Source organism: Lichenostomus cassidix, chromosome 1 (assembly GCF_008360975.1).
Source record: "Lichenostomus cassidix isolate B80296 chromosome 1, HeHo_3.0, whole genome shotgun sequence".
Lineage (NCBI taxonomy): Eukaryota > Metazoa > Chordata > Aves > Passeriformes > Meliphagidae > Lichenostomus > Lichenostomus cassidix.
This window is the reverse complement of record NC_139479.1, coordinates 3,870,415-3,890,356: the sequence shown is the minus strand read 5'-3', so window position 1 is coordinate 3,890,356 and position 19,942 is coordinate 3,870,415. Positions and strand designations below refer to the sequence as shown.

The window sequence follows — 19,942 nt, the reverse complement described above, 5'->3', positions numbered from 1 at the left end:
GCCCAAGTCTGGGGCTGCTCCATGCCACTCCTAGTCCATTTGGCTGCTGGAGGGGTGCTGGGTGTGCCCTTTGTGACACAGGTGTGGTGTCATGGCCCTTGGTGATGCAGGCCTTTGTGATGCCCAGAGGCCTTGGTGGGGGCAGAGCTGCCAGGGGCTCAGTCTGTGGAGTGGGACTTGGCCATGGAGGAGAAAGAGTGGGAACCCTACATGGGCCAGGAACTGCCCCAGAGTGGAAATGAGAGTGTCCAGGAGCTGCACCAGTGTGGAAATGAGAGTGTCCAAGAGCTGCACCAGTGTGGAAATGAGAGTGTCCAGGAGCTGCACCAATGGGAATATGAGAGACACCAGGAGCCTTCCCAATGGGCAAGTGACAGTGTCCAAAATCTGGACCAGTGGGAATATGAGATGTACCAGGAACATTCCCAATTGGAAAATGAGAGAGTCCAAGAATTGTTCCTGTGGGAGTACGAGAGACACCAGGAGCCTTCCCAATGGGGAAATGAGAATGGCCAAGTGCTGGGCCAGTGGGAATATGGGATATACCAGGAACATTCCCAATGGAGAAATGAGAGTGTCCAAAATCTCTTTGAATGGCAATATGAGAGCTATCAGGAGGCTTCCCCATGGGGATATGAGAATGAGGAAGAACTGTTCCCTTGGGAATATGAGGAAAACCAGGAGCCTTTCCAATGGAGAAATGAGAATTTCCAAAATCTTAACCAATGGGAACATGAGAGACACCAGGAGCCTTCCCAATGGGGAAATCAGAATGTCCAAGAGCTGGACCAGTGGGAATATGAGAGATACCAGGAATATGGGATATACGAGGAACATTCCCAATGGGAAAATGAGAGAGTCCAAGAACTGTTCCTGTGGGAGTATGAGGGACATATGGAGCATTTCCAACGTGGAAATGAGGATGTCCAAGAGCCGGACCAGTGCGAATGTGAGAGATACCATGAGCTCTCCCAATGGGAAGTCTCCATTGATCAAGAGCTGTCTGAAGGGGAAGTCAGACGAGACCCAGATCTGTCTGAAGGGGAAATCAGAGGAGACACAGAGTTGTCCGAAATGGGACACCAGAGAGACATAGAGGAATCACCAGAAGACAGGAAACAGATCACCACCAACACCATCTGGGTGAACCCCAAGTTCCCACAGATCCGGCAGGATCTCAATGCTGCTCCCCAGGATTCAGTCAAGGCAGCAGCTTCTCCTGCCTTGGCTGAGCAGGTGAAGGCAGCAGGAGCACAGAGCCGGGGCACTGCCCCAAACAGCCCCTGGTGCTCCCGCAGCCCCTCAGCTCCCCAGCAGGGATCCCAGGCCCTCGGGCAGCAGCCAGCTGACCCTAAGGAACGTCCATCCCGCTTCAGGCGGGCGCTGCAGGCTCTGCACAGCCTGTTCTGCTGCTCCTGCCTGAGGGCACAGCCAGACAATTAGCACCAGCTAATTAATATGAGTCAATAATAAGATTATCATAATATTTGATAAATACCAAAGCAGTATACTAGTTTAAAATACAAATGTAAATATTGTGTATTATTCAATATTTATAATGTCTCTATATATATATATTGAGAAATAATATATTTTGAATATAAGATATCATGTATGTAATATATGATATTGAGCATTACAGTTTACATATAAATATAATACCTAAACATTTAGATATGATACTATAAAATATAAAAATAATATAAGAAAGAAATAGTACATGAAATTAATTAGAAAACCATATAACTGGTAGCCAATGAACTTTAATACCTATTTTGCTAAAATGTATAAGTAGTGAAAAGTTTTACAGTCACTGTGCTGGCTTTGTGGATTTGCCACCCAGCACCTCTTTCTGTACAGAACTGTAAATAAAGGAAATACCTGAACTCTGTGTGAGGATTGGCTTCTTGCACATGGGGTGAAAGAATCAGTTTTGGGGACAATGGCTTTGCCATGGACACATGAATAAAAGATGCTGCTTTTCCAGCCATGCTCACCTGTGCCTGGTCCATCTCAGGAGCCAGGCAGTGCAGCAAAGCAGCAGAGATCTCAAACTCGATGGCTGCACTGTCACTGTGGCCAAGACAATCCCCAGGGCAGCCACGAGAGCCTCTCTGGGAAGAAGCAACAAATCACAGAGAGCTCCTCTCTGAGTCAGCTCCCCGAGTCCCTGTACCAAGAAGTTGTCCAGGTGTTTTGGGAATCTCCTGGAGCTGTTTGGAGCAGCTGTGTGGTGTTCCCAGTGAACACCCAGCAAGGTGAATTCCCCCATAAGGATAAGGGCAGCTGATTTGGAGGTGTCCCTTGGTTCCTTAAACATTTCTTGGTGTTGTCGTCCTGGCTGGGTGGCCAAGAGCAGCCTCCCACAGAACACTGGTAGGGAATTCCTAGGGGATAGAAAGCAGCTATAAAAACCCACAACCACATAGGATTTATCTGAGAAGTACAAGGTTGAAATGTGTATTGCATTTGGTTACAACATAGCTATTAATTTTTAAATTTTTTTTAATTTTTAATGGGACCTGCAATGGAGACCAGGACAGACTAAAGAGTCTGTCTCTACGTTCTCATCTTTGGAAGAAGGAGCTGCTAGTGTAAAATGTGTGTTTTGGAGGAGAAGCTACATTTCCTATGCTGCTGAAAACCTCTCCCAGAAAGAAAACCAAACCAAAACAAAAAACCAAACCAAACCAAACCAAACTAAAAACAACAAAAGCCTCTCCCAACCCAAACCAAAACAAAAACAGAGCACAAAAAAAAAAAAAACCCAAAAAACCAGAGCAGAGAAGTGAAATAAAACTTTAGAGTACCCAGAAATTAGGAACTGCTGTCACTCAAATGTTATTAAAACCACCCATCTCAATGCCCTGAATTCTACTTGTTGTTCAGCATTTCACTGCAGCTAAGAAGAGATACATAAATCACAGTCATATATTATTATTTCCTCCAGGCACTGTGTTTAAGTAAAAGCATCAGCTTCTCTTTGCTTCTCTGGGTGGATTGCACTTGGTCAGAGTTTTCCTTTAAGCACAGCCTGCCTAAAAAAGAGCATCTATCACCTCTCTTTTCCTTTCTTGTATTTTGCTTTTAAATATAGTGGAAACTTTGCACTTTGAGCTAGTTAACAATACACAAAGAACATGAAGAAACAGTTGCCGCTGAGAAACTGAAAATGTTACCTATTATTTGATCAATATTTCCTACGGCTGCCATCAAACTGGACTGCTAGGGATCAAGGGATGTTTAAGAGACATGTCAGGACCCTGACAGGCTTCTCATGCTCTTAAATGGAGAAATGAAAAAGGAACTCTGACCAGGTGGTTTGTTCTTTATGGGATTGGTTGTCACGTTCACACAGTGGGTAAAAATGGGAGCATCAAAAATGTGTTTCTAAAAGGGCAGGAGGTCTGAGGGACCTTCTTGTGTGGGATGCTGCTGCTGGGAATATTTGAAATGGGAGCCTGTCCCTGGCAAAGTGTGGGAAAGGAAGGTGTGGCATGTTGGGGCAAAGCTGCTGGTATCCACCCAAGGTGATTTCCACTCGTGTCTGTGGCTTCCAGCATCTGCCCAGGGCAGGAAAACACCGGGAGGTTGGGTATTTGTAGAGATGCAGAGGATCTGGAAAGCCACTGCTGCCACCTGCTGTGCCACAAACCCGCTTTTAAACCCACAAACCCACGCCCTGAGTAACACCACAGCCTAAAGCTCATGGCTTCCCATGGGATTTGCCTGCTGGGGTTAGAAAAAGATGGATTTCTGTGCAGGTTTGAACCTCATTGCATGGTGGTAACCCAGCGTGCTGCAAAAAGCACCCAGAGGTATTTCCCACCACTTACCCAGCCCAGGAGAATGCAGGAAATTCACTTCCTGCCTGCTGCTTGTGGTTGGCATTGTCACCTGGCATGAAGAGCATCGACCTCCACTGCTGCAGCTCTTCCCTTCCCCCCAGATTAATTTTTCAGAATTAGGATTCCATGAAAAAGCTTTTCACTTCTTCCCAGGAGGCAGTTCCTTTAAAAGTGTTCAAGTCGTGGGTGCAGAGTTGAAATCCTGCTTTCAAACCAACTCTGCAAGATTGTTTCTAATCTGAAAAGGGATTGAAAAAGTGGCAAGCGATCACTTTTCCATTATTTCTTCAGATCAGAGGGTTACCAAAATACCTGAGAGTCCTCTGCCTACCATATTTAAGCACTGGGTCATGAACAAATGAAAACAAAGCTGATGATGGCTATTCAGCACTGCAGATTATCAACACTCTTCAGTCCAGTCCAGGTGACTCAGCTTCATCTCTGAAAAAGTGAAAACACCATGGAGTTAAAAGACCATTTTGCAGGAGTTTGTGCTGTGAAAGTTTCTCAGGGTGGTTTGGTCTTTAATTCAGATGATGGGAGTGCAGCTTTTACTTGCACACTTGCACAGAGCGTGAGGAACAGAGCAAATGTAAAGAATGAGAATGTTGTACTTCATGGGAACTGCTAAACAGAAATTGAAGTGCAGTTTAATTGTAATTACTGTGAGATTAATTGTGGCCTGGAGCAGAAGGCAGTGACTGTCAGACTGCACACAGCTCCAGGGCTGTCTCAGAGCTTGGCACTCTGAGGACTGCCAGCCATTAGCACTGTAATTATGTTATTTTTATAATTCAGGCAAGTAGCAAAGGGTGATTACTATTCAAAGGAATAAATGTCCTGCCAGCAGCACAAGCACCACCTGAAAAATTATTATTATTAAGAAGAACGGCTTAATGTGGAAAAACATTGAAACAGCTATTGAAATGTTCAGCTTGTATCCACCTCACCAGTGCTAAGGAGCAACCACTGAGTCTGCCAAACTGTGCCAAACTAATTTAATTTTGGCAGTGTCCTTGATACTGCCAGTATCAGGGGGATAACTAGAATAACAGTGGACTGCTGCAGGAAGCAGCTTAAGCTGTGGGATCTGCCATATGGGAGATTTCTGAACAACAGGGGGACAAAACAGCAGTTAAGAACAATCCAGAACAATCCCCCTTTTTGTGCTTCAAAAAAAAAGGGAAATTGAATAAATATTTCTATCATTTCCTTTCAATCATATGCTCAGTTCTATAGTTAACATGAACAACACTTCAGCTTGCATGAAGTCACTACATTTTTTAAAGTAATTTAAACTTACTGGAAGAAAAGTACTTAAACTATGTAGATTTGCAGCTTAAATTTGGTAAAATAATTCAAGTAACTGAATCTTTACATGTTAGCATTGCTATTCTGTGTTGTCAACATCATTAAAATCAACTAAAAAATGTAACTGCTCTTTCCATATTTTCTCTGAAGAGAAGCAATGTTACTAATGAACTAGCATTATATTAATTTGCTTTGTTGCTAGTGACTTTATATTACAATTTAGATTAAGTTATATTTGCATATTAGTATTTAAAGGGAACCAAAAGAAAAGACATATTAAAATAAACAAGTAAAACCAACCTCCTAAAAGCATTAATGACAATGTATGCTCACTTCCAAAAATCCTGGTATTTTATGACTGACTTCCTGAACATTGTAATTTCAAACCAGATTATTTTATTTCCACTTCTCATCAAAATACCTATTTGTTTTCAGATTAGAATAAAACCACAGGGAGGAAAGAAAGGTTAATAACTCTGCATATGACTTATTTTACAATTGTTCAGATGCTTATTGGGTTTTGGAAGCAATTTAATGGAGTCATAGATACAAAAATATATGATTGTCTTTATTAATGAGGTATGCATTTGTTCAGATCAGATTTCTTGGGATACAGCCTTCTATTTGGATTTCAGCTGGCCAGCCACTGTATCTGTTCTTCTTCTGGTCAGAGTGGTTTATCTGTAAAAATAAAAGAAATTAAAAAAAATCAGTATTTAGTTTTTTTCTATTTCCATACCAGTTTGTCAAACCTCATACAAGAGAAGGAGGTAATGAAGGAGGATTGGGAAGCTGAGGAGAATGTTGTACATCTTGCTTATCATAATGGGCGAAGATTCTACCAGATTCTCTCTTCCACAGAGTGCTTCATTCATTTCCCAGATGGCTGTCGTGATATACACTATGGAAGTTTGCCATGGCTTTGGAGGGAATCAGCATCATCAAGGGACCTGATCTCTGCTGGGTTTTCTCATTTCTGTATCTCTCTCATACAGATGAGCAAAACTGGGCTTACAGAAAGTGAGCACAACAAGGCACAGATGCAAACAGAAATCTCTGTGAAAAACAGCATCTTTAGTTCTCCTGAAACCTGCAGGCAAGTTATTCCCAAAGTTTCAGGTTTTGATATACAGACAAATATAAAGTGAAAATAAAACAAACCTGACCTTTTCTTTTTCGATATTATCTGGCAGCTTGAAGCCTTTGGCAGCTATAAAAACCCAGCTTGACCTGAACTTTATATTCTTTATTTCTTTACTTCCCAGTTCTTCTATTAATTTTCTGGCATTGTTGTTCAGCCTAGAACAATGTAGGGGAAAAAATGAGTGTTAAAAATTCAGGATGTGAAGAATGATGAAAAAGATCACAGCTGATTCAGGCTTTACATTCAGCATTAAGCCAGCAGAAGCAAAAATGAGAATTAAATAGTCCTGAGAGCTGTGATAGTAGCATGACATTGAATTCACACAGGAAATTGAATTCATCAATTTTCTTCCTCCTCATTTTCCTGATGTCAATACAACCTGTTTGTAACAGCATAGCAGAAAGAAAAATACATCTCAAATACTATCTGATCTGTCAACCCTTCTTAAATAAGGACAAGGGCATCAAGCATGGATTAAGTAATTTCCTGGGTAATTACCATATCATGAACTCAGCTAAGATTCAAAAGTGTGGCTAGCACAGGTCTTTCCCATGAGAACTTTCTCCTGTGTTTTATAAACAAAGATAAAGTTTGGATGTTATTAAAAACAGTGTCTTGAGATTTGGACAGTTCAAGCCTGGCCAGTCAGGCCTAGGGGGAGGCTTCTGACTGACCAATCTGAGTGACCTCTGAAAAATCTATATGTGTTGGAATCAAATAATAAAAGCTCTCTTTTTTATGCCACGCTGAGAATCCAGGTCTTTTTCTCTGCTAGCGGCTCAACAGCGACCTGAAGCACCTGAATAATTCAGTTAAATGTAAGAAGGAACCCAAACTAGAGACATCATAATTGGAGGTGTGGATAGATAACATTTCAGAATAAAGAAGGTTGTGACCCAGAGGTAACAGCAGTGCCCTTTAGGGTGCTTTTTAACAATATAATATCTACCCATCCTGGGGAACACCAACGTACAGATATGTGCAGCCATGGAAAAGACACAGAATCCAAACTTTTGGGCAGGAAATGAGACAACAACTCCGAGAACAGAATGGAATTTACCATTCCTTCACACCAATCCACAACAGTAATTTCCCAGCCATGCACTGCTCTGCCCCTCAACCTCCAGAACTCCCTTACTTGGTGCTTCCATCGTCGTGAGTGGCCATGAGAAGGAGAGATCCTTCTGGCGCAGACCTGATGAAACTGATCATCTCTGCCGAGTGGTCTGTGGAATCAATCACACATCCCATTACTCACAGCACATTCCTATTCGTGCACCCCAGCTAAAAAACATTTTTAAAGAGTCAGGGAATCAGTTTCCAGTGCCCCAGAGCATTCTGTTTCTCCTCACTAATAGGTGAGGAAACTTACTCTTCGAAGTTTAGAAAATGTATTAAAAGCTGTTCTGAAAGTAGAGCATCTTTCCAGCTATGTTAAGGGACAGATTTGGAAATTTCCTATGGTAATTTTTTAATCATGATGATTTTATAAGTAAATTAGAACAAGATATGTCAGGAAAAGGAATTTTGCTGAGTGAAGCATCTGGATGTAGTATCTGGTTAAGTGTCATTCCTACCAGACTGAAATAATGGAGACTAAAGGAAAAGACAAAACAAAAAAGGGAAATGAACAAGATAATTAAAAAAAAAAAAAAAAAGATAATTAACTATTTCAACCAACAGGAGAAATTCAGCTTTTCAGGCAAAATTTGTCATCATATTGGGCCAGAACATATTTTATGAAGACAGCAGCTGTTTGTTTCTAGCTGATCCCTGAAGCTAACACAATAATAGTCATTCAAAGAGCAGAATTACAGAAATGTAAGTACTTTTTAAATGACAGAACACTAACAGAAACTCTATTGCACTTTTTCCCTTACCTCCTGTCCACATTTCAAAAAATTTTGTCCATAAAACTTTTCCTGTTTTATCTGTAATTAAAAAAAAAAGACTAAATATGAGCAAATATTATTTTATTCAATCAGCAAGCATAGTTAGCATTTTCAGCTAAAGCTAGGCATCCCTAATTTTGTGCATTATTTGGCTTCTTTTGTTTCAGTTCTTAAATTGGAAGAATTTTGAAATAACACGACTTTAAGATTTGGGGAGAATATATTTTGTTTCATGTAGTCTCTGAATCATCAAATGTAGCTAAACATTTTTATTGATTTTTATTTTAAAGAAAAATTCATTTTTTTGGTGTGTGCTTCCATGTTTTTATATTTAAATATACAAAATATACTAGGAAAAATATACAAAATATACATAGGAAAAGTGCTTAAGCCTAAAATTATTAACATGAATTTAATCCTATTCTGTGCAATGTTTGACATGTTCAAACTTCCATCCCATTTGCCATAAGACACTTATTTAGCACAGTCATTATCTTGCCTGATCTAATTAGAGGACATGTAGAAAATATTGGTGCAGGATAACAGACCTGCTCCTATTTGCCATCGTTTGGCTTTAGGCATTCAAAATGAGTATTTCCCCCTCTTACTCTCATTTTTAATTCATTTTTGTCTGTTATACACTGTAAAGATTTTATGATTATTGGAAAAAAAAAGCCAGTAGTTAACTGGGAAAAAAATTTGGAACAGATTCTTGTCCGTGGTTAATTTAACTTTCCACAAAATCATACAAGTTTGGACAAAGCCAAGACCTTGCTTAGCAAAAGTGAGACAAAAAAATTGGAATAGAAGGGTTTTGTGACCAGAGCCAAACTTGACTGTACCTGTGAACTCCCTTTCTTCCCTCCCCCACAAGATTTAGGCATTTATTTTTCCCTGGACCCATTATTGAATATGCTGCACTTCATCCCCATTCCCATTCATCTAAATCAAATTTAGGATTTAGTTGCCTCCAAATCCGGAATAAAGCACACCTTCTGTTTTCCAGCAGCTTCTACTATAAGCAAAGACAGATAAGGCAGTTTAATAGTAATTAAGCACTGATTTTGTCTTCCTGTCCACTGACCAAGCCTGGAAAAGGAATTTATGCCATGGCTACACCTTGAGGCAGAACTGCAACTCTCAGTTCTGCTTCCCCCTTATCAGTGGAGCAGCAGAAATATTTTATCAAGGACTGAAGCTGAAAGTTGAGCTTCACTGCTGGAGATCACTGATATTTTTGCTGTGCTACAATTCTTTTGTCTCATAAAATACATTTACACCACTTCTATGTACACATTTTCTATTTTCTTCTACTGATTGTGAACATGTTTCTTTTGTTTACCCAGAAGACTGTTTTTATCACACAGATTTGTTTTTCTTACATTAATGTGAATCAAGTTTGCAATATTTTCGTTTCCCTTCCACACTAGCTAATAAAAAATCCCTCACAAAACAAAATATCCAACCCCCCAAGAACATTGGTAATTTATTGCAGTACAAAAGTGTGTCTCTCTCTAACATTTTTTTCTCTTACTTACAATTCACAATGGCAATGTTTATACCACTTCCAACATCACCATTCCCTTCACTTATAAGCCTGGAATTGAAATAAATATAATATCAGTGAAATACATCTGTCTAGAAGCTCTGATGCAAAATTATGTTTACCAGTGCTAAGTGATTATCTGATATTTATGTTTTCTTCAGTTATTTAATTCAAGACTTTGTTGTAAACAGGAGCTTAAAAATCCTGCACAGTGTACCAGTTTCCTTCAACAATGACTCTTTCAAAATGAGGCAGATCAAGAAAATATTTCATACAAGTGCAGCCAGAAAGATAAAGGAGAAAAAAAATACAGAACCAAAATAAAGTGGTTTCGTGGCTGTATTCTCTGTGGATTATGTCTCCAGGAAAGGTCACTGCAAGGTTTTGAAATCATTCTCCCTGTCCAGTTTGAAAAGCCACGAAAGAACCTGACTTTCAGAAGATGCTGACCAGTCAGCATTCTGTAAATTGACAATTCTGCACCATGAAAATTAAAAATCATATTGGAAACTAACAGTTGTCTGCAGAGGAATACAACAACAACAACAAAAATATCACTGGAGATTAGGTTTAAAATGAAAAAAAGAAGACAGAAGAGTTAAATACTGTCAGATAAATTCTGACATTTCCCACCAGAATAGGATCCCCCTGGCTGGAGCTCACATGCAGCTACTGAACCAAACCCAAACACCTCTCATCAGAGCACAAAGAACTCACTTAGATGTAAAATCAGAGTGGTACTCACTGCTCATCCTCAAAACAAATCTTAGCCTTCCTCTGCTTGCCACCTCCGCTGAGGATGCGATAGGCGAGGTTGCCAGGCGGGCAAGGAGCCCAGTGGTCACACTTCTGCCTTTTGGGGGCTGGGGCTGCAACAGCAAGGATGAAAAGAGGGGTTTTTGGGTGCTGCAGAAACAATTCCTGCATGGGATCAATCCCCTAAAGCCAACGGGCTAAACTCAAATATAAAAACTCAGAATCCTGACAGTTCTCTGGGGTTGTGGCAACATCATCATGGGTTTGTTTGGGCTGGAAGTCACCACTGACTTTCTAATAGATGTTGGGTCTCAGTGCAAGCTAATCCACAGAAAGATGCCCTATGTGGAATGATCTGATATGAATATAAGGTAATTATTATATGCTATTCCATATAACAGGAAATAAAATCTATGAGGATAAAGGTTTCCGACCAGCAGCTTGAAGCTAATAGTTACCATTCTCATTTTAAGGCTTCTTTTTTACAAAATAACATAGTCAAAAAATGACAAAGATGTACACATTAAGCCACCTGGTCATGCTAGAGCTACAAAATAATGAGATTTTAATCACAAAATTTATTTAGTGGTTCAAATGTTTATCATAAATACAAAATCCATGTGACAGAACCAAAGCTGCAGTTTTGCATTTTTATGACAGCAAACAAATAAGGTGTTCTTACATCACTATTTAATTAAAGACATTTGTACACTTGCAAAAATAGGCTGACATTGTGTTCCTTCAAAAACAGAGTCTAAGAAAACTTTAGCTTTGCTTTAATTAATTTTACAGTCAACTTCATTCTTATAACAGCACACACCAAGTAATTCCTTAGCCAACAAGCCATTTGTCATTTAGCATATAAATACACAACATCAGACACAGTATAAGAAAAAAAAAAGGAAATAAATACAACTACACACCCTTCAACACTGGTTTCTTTCCAATATCTTGAAGTACAGCAATGGATATTGTGTTTTGGGGCACATGAGCAGCAACAAAGTATCCCAAATACCATGCAACCAAGGATGTCAACAGGAGCCCGAATAACCTCAGGACAACTGTGAAGGGGAAAATAAAAAGAAGAAAAACACCCCTCAAAGACATAAAAATGTTTTCATAGCAACACAAAAAATGTTGTCATTTTTTCTGGCATTGCTACCCAAACTGGCTGTTTTCTGTCTGATTCACTGTGTCAACCACAGCCTTGAGAGATGTGGCAGTAGAGTGTTTGTTACATTCCTATCTCTGACAACCCCTTTTGTCTCTCAAACTTGATCTTCAAGCAGAAAATTCCCCCCAACACTCCCTTCAATCCACATCCATAATACCCCAAAGAAACATGAAGTTCAACTCAATCCTAGTAGGATTTTGACTCTGAAAAGTAAATACCAGATATTACAGAGGTGCTTTGCAGTTACCATTGATTTCTTGTGGCAGGAAAACACTCCAGGAATGGTTTAAAACTCTGACCACACAGGGAATTCCCTCCACCCATGCTTTCAACATGCTGGGTAAAAACAACAGCAGAAGACCCAAACAATCCCTTTCACACAATGAGCTCTGAATGCATCCAAAGAATCACAGAATAATTTGGGTTGGAAGGAACCCTCAAAACTCATCTATTTGACCTCCCTGCAGCAAGCAGGGGAATCTTCAACTGCATCAGGTTGTTCAGAATCCCAACCAGCCTGACCTTGGGTATTTCCATCACCTCCCTGGGCAACCTGTGCCAGTGTTTTCCCATCCTAATTGTGAAAAGCTTCCTCCTCATATGGAATATCTACTTTTCCTCAATACCAGAAATGCCAGCAGGCTTTTCTGATGAGCTACACCAGGATGCTAAATGAGGAAATATCACAGTGCTGCTGTGGAACAGGCTGTTTTAGTGCTGTGAGTCACTTCCTGATGTGTAAAAAAAATGTCCCTGAAAATAAGGGTCTGTTAAAGTGGAAAAAAGAAAATTAGTAGTTTTTATAGTCCTGAAAACCAAGTTCAACAGGACTAATGCGCAAAAATACGCAGTATGCTCACTTTGCCAACCTTCTAGAAAATATTGTGTATTATCTAGTCTAAATCTTCTTTGTAACAGTTTACACTCATGAAGTACTTTCCTTTCCTTCTTGGAACTGTCTTCTATAAACATTATGATTTCAGCCCTACCCTTTCTCTAGAATAAGGACAGATTTTTCCATTTCCCTCCTCGAGTCCTGTTTTGCAGGTTCTGCCACTTTCCTGAGAATTCTGCCCAACTGGTCTCTATCCAAATTCAGCACAATGAACACACTACTCCAGCACAGAGATTCCTGAGGCTATTCATGCCAGAAGGAACTTTGATTTTATTTTTTCATAAGAGTAGTCTCTGGTGACTCAGGTTCTGTTGATAATCTACAATAAAGATTGAATTTTTCCTCTCTAGATACTCCCTATTTGTATTTGGCCACATGGGTATTCCTGCATTCTACCAGCTTTCAAAATAAAAAGCCCAATGAAGCATTGCAGAAACATTTGTGTGACTGCAGGGAAAATATTGTGAGAAACTTGCTGTGTTTTCACCAAAGGCTTAAGATTGAGAAAGTAATATAATGCATCTTCAGGTATTATAAATTTCCCTAATGATGACCTATGAGAAATCTCTCACTCCACCTCAAGTAGTGGTGCAAAGCCCCACTAAAATAATACTGAAAATTACTCTGACATGTCTTTCGTGCAGTGATGTGAACACAAACACTGATAAAGTTCACGTGCACAAACAAGGAAGCTGCTGGAACCAAACAGAATGATGCCAACCTTTGCTCTTTTGTAATTCTAAAAAATAACCAGATTTATACGCAAAATATATTTAGTTTATGATTTTGGCCAAGGCAAAAATCTCAAAAGCAAAAACCAGAGAGAGCAAAGTGAAAGTGACAATTTTATGGAGAGATTTGAGTGCCTACTTTGCGGGAGGGGATGGGGTGTGGTGCATTGCAAAGATCTACGAGAGCAACAGTCAAGTTTTGCTTTGCTCATTCCATAGTTGGCTTGGCAGGTTTACCTTTACAATGATTTTGTGCTGTTTTTCATCAAAACTATGGAGCAGCTCTGTTGCAAAACAGGCTCAACAGTGCAGCATTTTACCTAGACAGAAGAAAAAGTACAAAATGCCTAACTGCTCTTATGCCTGGTGTTATTCCCTGGTGGCTGGGAAAATCATGGAACAGATCATGCTGAGTGAGATCACAAACAGGACAACCACGGGATCAGCAGCATCCAGCACAGATTTAGGAAAGGTAGGTCCTGCCTGACCAACCTGATCTTGTTTTATGACCAGGTGATGCCCCTGGAGGATGAGGGAAAGGCTGTGGATATGTCTACCTGGATTTCAGCAAAGCCCTTGACTCTGTCTCCCACAGATCTCCTGGAAAAGCTGCAGCCTATGACTTGGACAGGCTCATCTGCCCTGGGTTAAGAACTTCTGGATGTCCAGGCCCAGAGAGTGGTGGGGAATGGTGCCACACCCAGCTGGTGTCCAGCTAAAATGGTGTCCCCCAGGGGTCAGTTTTGGGGCCAGTCAGGTTCAATATCTTTCTTGATGATCTGAATCATCAATATCATGACTGAAGGCACCCTCAGTAAGTTCAGACAACACTAAGTTGGGTGGGAGTGTTGATCTGCTGGAGGGCAGGAAGGCTCTGCAGAGGCATCTGGACAGGCTGGATTGATGGACTGAGGCTTGGATCAGGAATTGTGTGGCCCCAGGACCAGGACAGTGATTGTCCCTCTGTGCTGGCTCTGGTGAGGCCACACCTCGAGGGCTGTGCCCAGTTCTGGGTCTCTCAGTGCAAGGGAGATATTGAGGTGCTGGACAGTGTTCAGAATGGAGCTGGGAAGGGTCTGGAGCCCCAGGAGCAGCTGAGGGAGCTGGGAAAGAGCTGAGCAAAGGAGGCTCAGGGGAACCTTGTGGCTCTGCACAGCTGCTGCCAGGAGGGGACAGCCGGGGGGTCAGGCTGTGCTCCAGGGAACAGGGACAGCAGGAGAGGGAACAGCCTCAGGCTGGGCCAGGGGAGGCTCAGCTTGGCCAGCAGCAGGAATTTCTGCATGGAAAGGGTGGTCAAGAATTGGCAGGAGCTGCCCAGGGAAGTGGTGGAGTTCCCATCCCTGGAGGAGTTCAAGCAACAGCTGGATGTGTCACTCAGTGCCATGGTCCAGATGACAAGGTGCTTTTAGAGGTCAGAGGTTGGACTCGATGATCTTCAAGGTTTTCTCCAACCTAAATGATTCTGTGATTCTATAATATATTCTGTTCTTTACTTAAAACACAAGCTGCTTAAACATTTTTTGAAATATGCTTTTTAAGGCTCAAGGAATACATTTACCAACTCTCCCACACAGTTTGTCCTTGGTTATCAAAACTCATGGAGTATTTTCACCACTGACCAACTTTTGGTTTTGCTTTCTGGGACTCAGAAGACACTGAAGGACCTCACTGACCCAGAATGGTGGGTCCAGCTGGATCTCTCAGGCTTACTGAGGTCATTTATCCTGCACACACATTCATTTTTGGGTTTCTCCAGAGACACGTGCAAACCTCTACAGAGTTACAGCGAAGTCATAAAGTCAAAGTTAAGATAGTCAAGAGATCTTAATCTGTGCTATTAACAGGAATTAAGAGTTATAAAGCACGAAGTCCATCTTATGTGCCTGACAGTCAGACTCTGCTCTTGCTGATACCAGAGGCTGTGGCTGCTCAGCACCATGGAGCAGTTCGGGGATGGTGAGCTGAAGAGACACTTGCTGTGTCTCCCTCATACCATTTTTTCCACAGAGGAACTCTGTGAGAGTTACTCCTGTAATTCTCTGATGAGGCAGAGATACTCAGCAATACTCACAGAGCCAGGCAGAGAAGGCAGCAGAGAGAAGCCAGCAGGAAGGACAGTCAGGACGGAGGTGTGGCAGGACACGAAAACCAGCAGAGCATAAGGAAAAGATGACAGAATCGCAGAATATCCTCAGTTTAAAGGGACCCACAAATCTAACTCCTTGCCCTGCACAGACACCCCAACAATCCCACCCTGTGCATCCCTGAGAGCGTTGTGCAATCACTCCTGGAACTCTGGGGTAAAAACCTTAATATTCAACCTAAGCCTCCCCTGGCCCAGCCTCCTGCCATTCCCTCGGGTCCTGTGTTAGCAATCCCACCTTTCAGCAGCTCTCAATTTCCTCTCTCCTTCAGATGCCCCTTGGCAGCTACTAAAGCTCTAAAAGCAAGCCCGGTGTTGGGTTATTTGTGTTTAGCTGATTCAAACCCTCCACGCAGCCACACCTCGCTAATTCCCACACCCACCCGCACGCAGCTGGGGGGAAAAAAAAGGCAAAACCAAGAATATATTTAAGACTCGAGGATGAATTTTTCCAGACTGAGAGCTGAGTACTGAGCCGGGATCTGCCCTCCCATCCCTCCCCGTTGGCCAGGAGGGTCCCAGCCCGGCCGGAGAAGCTCCGGGGCGCATCCCACTCACAGTGCCGGCTCAGCTTCATTATTCCTCCTCCTCCTCCTCCTCGTCCCTCTCCCGGCCTCCCCCTGCCAGCACCGGGAAGGCAGCGGGAAGGGGAGTGCCTGTCAGCGCCGCACCGCCCCGGTTAAAGTCAAATAACTTGACATTACTCGCCGCAGTAAGCACGCAGCTGGCCGGTGGGGCAGGAGGAAGGCTCGTTTGGCACTCGTCAGCCCGGTCGGAAAGCTAGCCTTTCAGTCCTTTTCTTTCTTTCTTTTTAAAAATTATTTAATTTTTTTCTCCCCCAGATGTTAAAATCATGGAATCACAGAATGGTTTGGGTTGGAAGGGACCTTAAAGATCATCTTGTGCAAACCCTGCTGCCATGGGCAGAGAAACTCCCACTGCATCAGGATCCTCAGAGCTCCATCCAGCCTGGCTTTGGACACTTCCAGGGATGGAGCAGCCACAGTAATCCTGTTCCAGTGCTCCACCACCCTCACAGTGAAGAATTTCTTCCTAATATCCAATCTAAACCTACTCTCCCTGAGTTTGGATCCATTCCCCGGAGGAGGCAGTTAATTTCGAGTGTGTTGAACCCAACCCAGGGCTTTTTCCATCAGAGAGCCATCCTCCTTTTCCCACCCATCACCACAGCCCTGGGGTGACACAAATTCCACCACAAGCTCCAGCCCACCCTTGGTTCTTCTTTTCTTGAGCACCAGGAGTTGTGCACCAGGTTTCCTTCCTGCTGGGTCACTAATTTTCATTTAGAAAATCTCTCAAACTACGCTGTGGTTCTGTAGCTGCCCTTGAAACCTCTCAGATTTACTTTCCATCAAGCTTTTCCACTCCCTGTGCCTCTAATGATGCCCAGGAATTAATGTTTAGCTCAGCAAACAGGTGAATAAAATTTTGCAGGAGGACCCATAAAGGAGCTGCAGGCAGACTGGGGTATTTGCATTCCTCCCAGGACACCTGTAAAAGCTGCAAATGTTTGCAGTCCCTGCAGGAGAGGTGCTTCTCGTCCTTGCCTGTGAGTGGTATGTTATAATATCCTATAAATTGCAGGTAAAACCTAAGGGAGTAATTGCTGCTGGTTATTTTCAAATGTAGTGGTGCTTGCAAATGGAAAAGCAACGTCCCATAAAACCTGGGTGTGTGAATAATTAAAGAGGTAACGTGGGACAAATAAACTTAAGGAATGAAAAGCATAGGACAGAAAGGAAAAGGAGTTATGAGAGGGCAAGAGGGCAACTCTAGTCTGGCATACTTTTCAAAACATGCAGTTATTTCTGCAGGAAGTTTTACCCTGCAAGCTGGCACATCAGAAAATGATATGCCTCTGCTAATAAATGATTGAAATGATGCCTCTGCTAATAAGTGATTGAAAATGGTTAGAGAGTTCAGTTTTAGCCCTTAAAGTAACAATAATCTGGCTTTAAACCCAGAATGTTATGGTTTGTGGTAGCCAAATGAAAAATTCCTCTGTTTTTATTAAAGCAAGGAATATTAACTAGGACTTGGGATAATTTAATTTTGAAATAGTTGGGTCGCAGATTCTTTTGAGAAAAATTTTAAGCCCTTAGAAACTTTGTCACCACCTCAGTATGGTGAAAAAAGGCACTTAATTAGCAATCAGTGTGTACTGGGAAAGTGCAATTTTATCTGCTTTTACCCACAGGAAAAGTGTAGCAGGTTACTTCATTTTCATCACTCCTAAACTACATGGAACTGCACCTAGGTGTTTGTTAGAAATCCTGGTTTTCTGGCCAGCCAAATGCCAGGGATCCAGTGGCTGAGGGGATTTTAAGTGCCTAAGGATGAGGAAATTCTAAATTTTTTTCCTTCCGGTATCTCAGTTTTGTTTGCATCTGCAAAAAAACGAATCAACTAAATCTTTGCTTGTAGAGCTACAAGAACTTAAAAAAAAATAAACCTCCAACATAAAATGTGCAACTGGTGACTCAGCTAAGTAATTTTACCTAAGACTTGGGGCAGACAAGAACATGCAAATGGACAACAGGGGCAGCAATGTGGAAGAACAGTGACTTAACTCACCCATATTTCACCATGTGCTTGTGCCACAATTCAGGTAGAAACTCAGCATCCTGTGTGGTGGTGGCATCGACAGGAATGTGGAGAAATAGGGATGTAAATGTGTGTTGTGATACAATTCCTGTTGATTTTTGGCCCTTCCCTTCCCTCTTATCTTTATGAAATTCAGGAGCAAATACTTAAGATGAGACCTTTTAGATACTTCTTCTTGTGGATTTATTAAAATCAGCTTCCTCAAGATATGCAAAAATGGATCATTTAACAAAGGGCAAAAAGCCAGCATTGATTACTTTCAGCTGATAAGCTGGAAAACCTGTAAAGCTTGTGAATCTGGGACATTGCTGGCCTGCTAAACAACACAAAGGTGGGGCTTATTTGTGTGTTTGTCTTAGGCTTTGTTAATCCAGAGAAACACATGGAAAATGTATTTAATTGCACTTCATCCAGATAGAAGATGGACACAGCAGTTAAAAATACATCAGCAGTTAAAAATCAGTATAAATGACCAGCCTAGAGAATGTTCAAGATGTCCAACAATAATAAAAAAAAAAATCTCATACAGTGAGAATACAGAAAGCTGAAAGAAGTGTTAAATTTACAACTAAAAAGCACTCACAGGAAAATAAATAGTATTCCTGCTCATAGTACTTTATAACAATTCTGGGTGCATGAAAAGAAAGATTTTGAAGAATCACAATACCTTGTTTATTCGTGGAAAGCAGTCTTCTCCAGCTAACAGCTATTAAAATACAATACTCTAATATTTGTGTTGGTACTGGCAGCACAGATCCTTGTATTCTTCACAATAACCTGTGTTTCTTGGGGAATGCTATTGAATTTCCTGGACAAACAAATGATGAGTCAAAGTCAAGGTATAGGAAAGTGGTACTTGTCAGCCTCTAGAAGGAAAACAAAACATAACAGAAAAAAGAAACCACAGAAACCCCAAGCCATTTATTTTTAAAGAGTTTGTTTTGGTGGAGAAAGGGAAGAATAGTTAATGTTTACTGTTTAAGTGGTCATCAGAATTACACCTTGTGCTGAAAAATTACACTGAGCACTTGAATTGGCAGCCCTCACATATTTGTCTATGCTTCACTGTCATTATCACAAAAAAGCAATATTCTTGCAATAAATTCTTACTTTTCTGTTTCCCACACAAACTTAAAAGCTGTTTTGTCTAAAGCCAGTTTTCACTGGGAAAGATGAGCAAGGGAAGTGTGAATAAACAGTTGTACAGTTTTGAATTCAATGAGCCTGAGGTCTGGAGGATGCTCTGAAGGTGGTGGTAATTTCGAAGCATAAGAGAAGTTTAAGCACAAGAAAAAGAATGAGAAGTTGTAGAACGGCCCTGTGAGCAGAGCTGTGTAATAATGGAATCATGGAATGGTTTGGGTTGGAAGGGACCTTAAAGATCATCCAATTCCACACCCACCCATGGCAGGGACACCTTGCACTGTCCCAGGCTGCTCCAAGCCCCAGTGTCCAGCCTGGCCTTGGACACTGCCAGGGATCCAGGGGCAGCCACAGCTTCTCTGGGCACCCTGGGACAGTAAGGGAGAGGCTCCACTGAATATCAGGACAGAAATAAGCAGAACCTGCCAGCTTTGAAGGAAAAAGTATTAAACAGTTGGTGCCAGTTTGTCTTACTCAACCAATGCCCTAAATTTACAACATACACAATACACTGTGCTACATTTAAAAAGCTCAGGGCTTAAAGATAATGGACTTTTCAAAGAGGTGTGTAGGTGGAGGGAAGAGGAATACGATAAGCGATCAGAAGACCCTTTGAGATCGCGTATTCAAAAAAGTAAATGAAAGAACTTTTAATGGAAATTCGGGCAAGAAACAGAAATTGCTGAGAGATCAGTTTGCAAACGCCGCTCGGGCTCCACCTGGCGGGGAAAGCG

The 19,942-nt window shown here is 41.6% G+C and overlaps 1 protein-coding gene across 2 annotated transcripts; it reads right to left on the bottom strand.

The window, feature by feature from the left end:
* Window positions 1–5,709: 5,709 nt before the first annotated feature.
* FAM3B (FAM3 metabolism regulating signaling molecule B) lies at window positions 5,710–18,123 on the bottom strand. Of its 2 annotated transcripts, none has more exons than XM_085040684.1 (8): window positions 18,036–18,123; window positions 11,421–11,558; window positions 10,487–10,610; window positions 9,734–9,792; window positions 8,184–8,234; window positions 7,442–7,529; window positions 6,326–6,458; window positions 5,710–5,840 (listed from the first exon to the last, which is right to left on the bottom strand). In XM_085040684.1, the coding sequence occupies exons 1-8, from the start codon at window positions 18,037–18,039 to the stop codon at window positions 5,751–5,753; spliced, it is 687 nt and encodes a 228-aa protein (XP_084896810.1). In that variant the 5' UTR covers window positions 18,040–18,123; the 3' UTR covers window positions 5,710–5,750. The 2 variants fall into 2 exon arrangements, with proteins under 2 accessions (XP_084896810.1, XP_084896720.1); XM_085040594.1 differs by lacking the exon at window positions 18,036–18,123 and adding an exon at window positions 15,999–16,143.
* Between the last annotated feature and the right edge of the window lie 1,819 nt (window positions 18,124–19,942).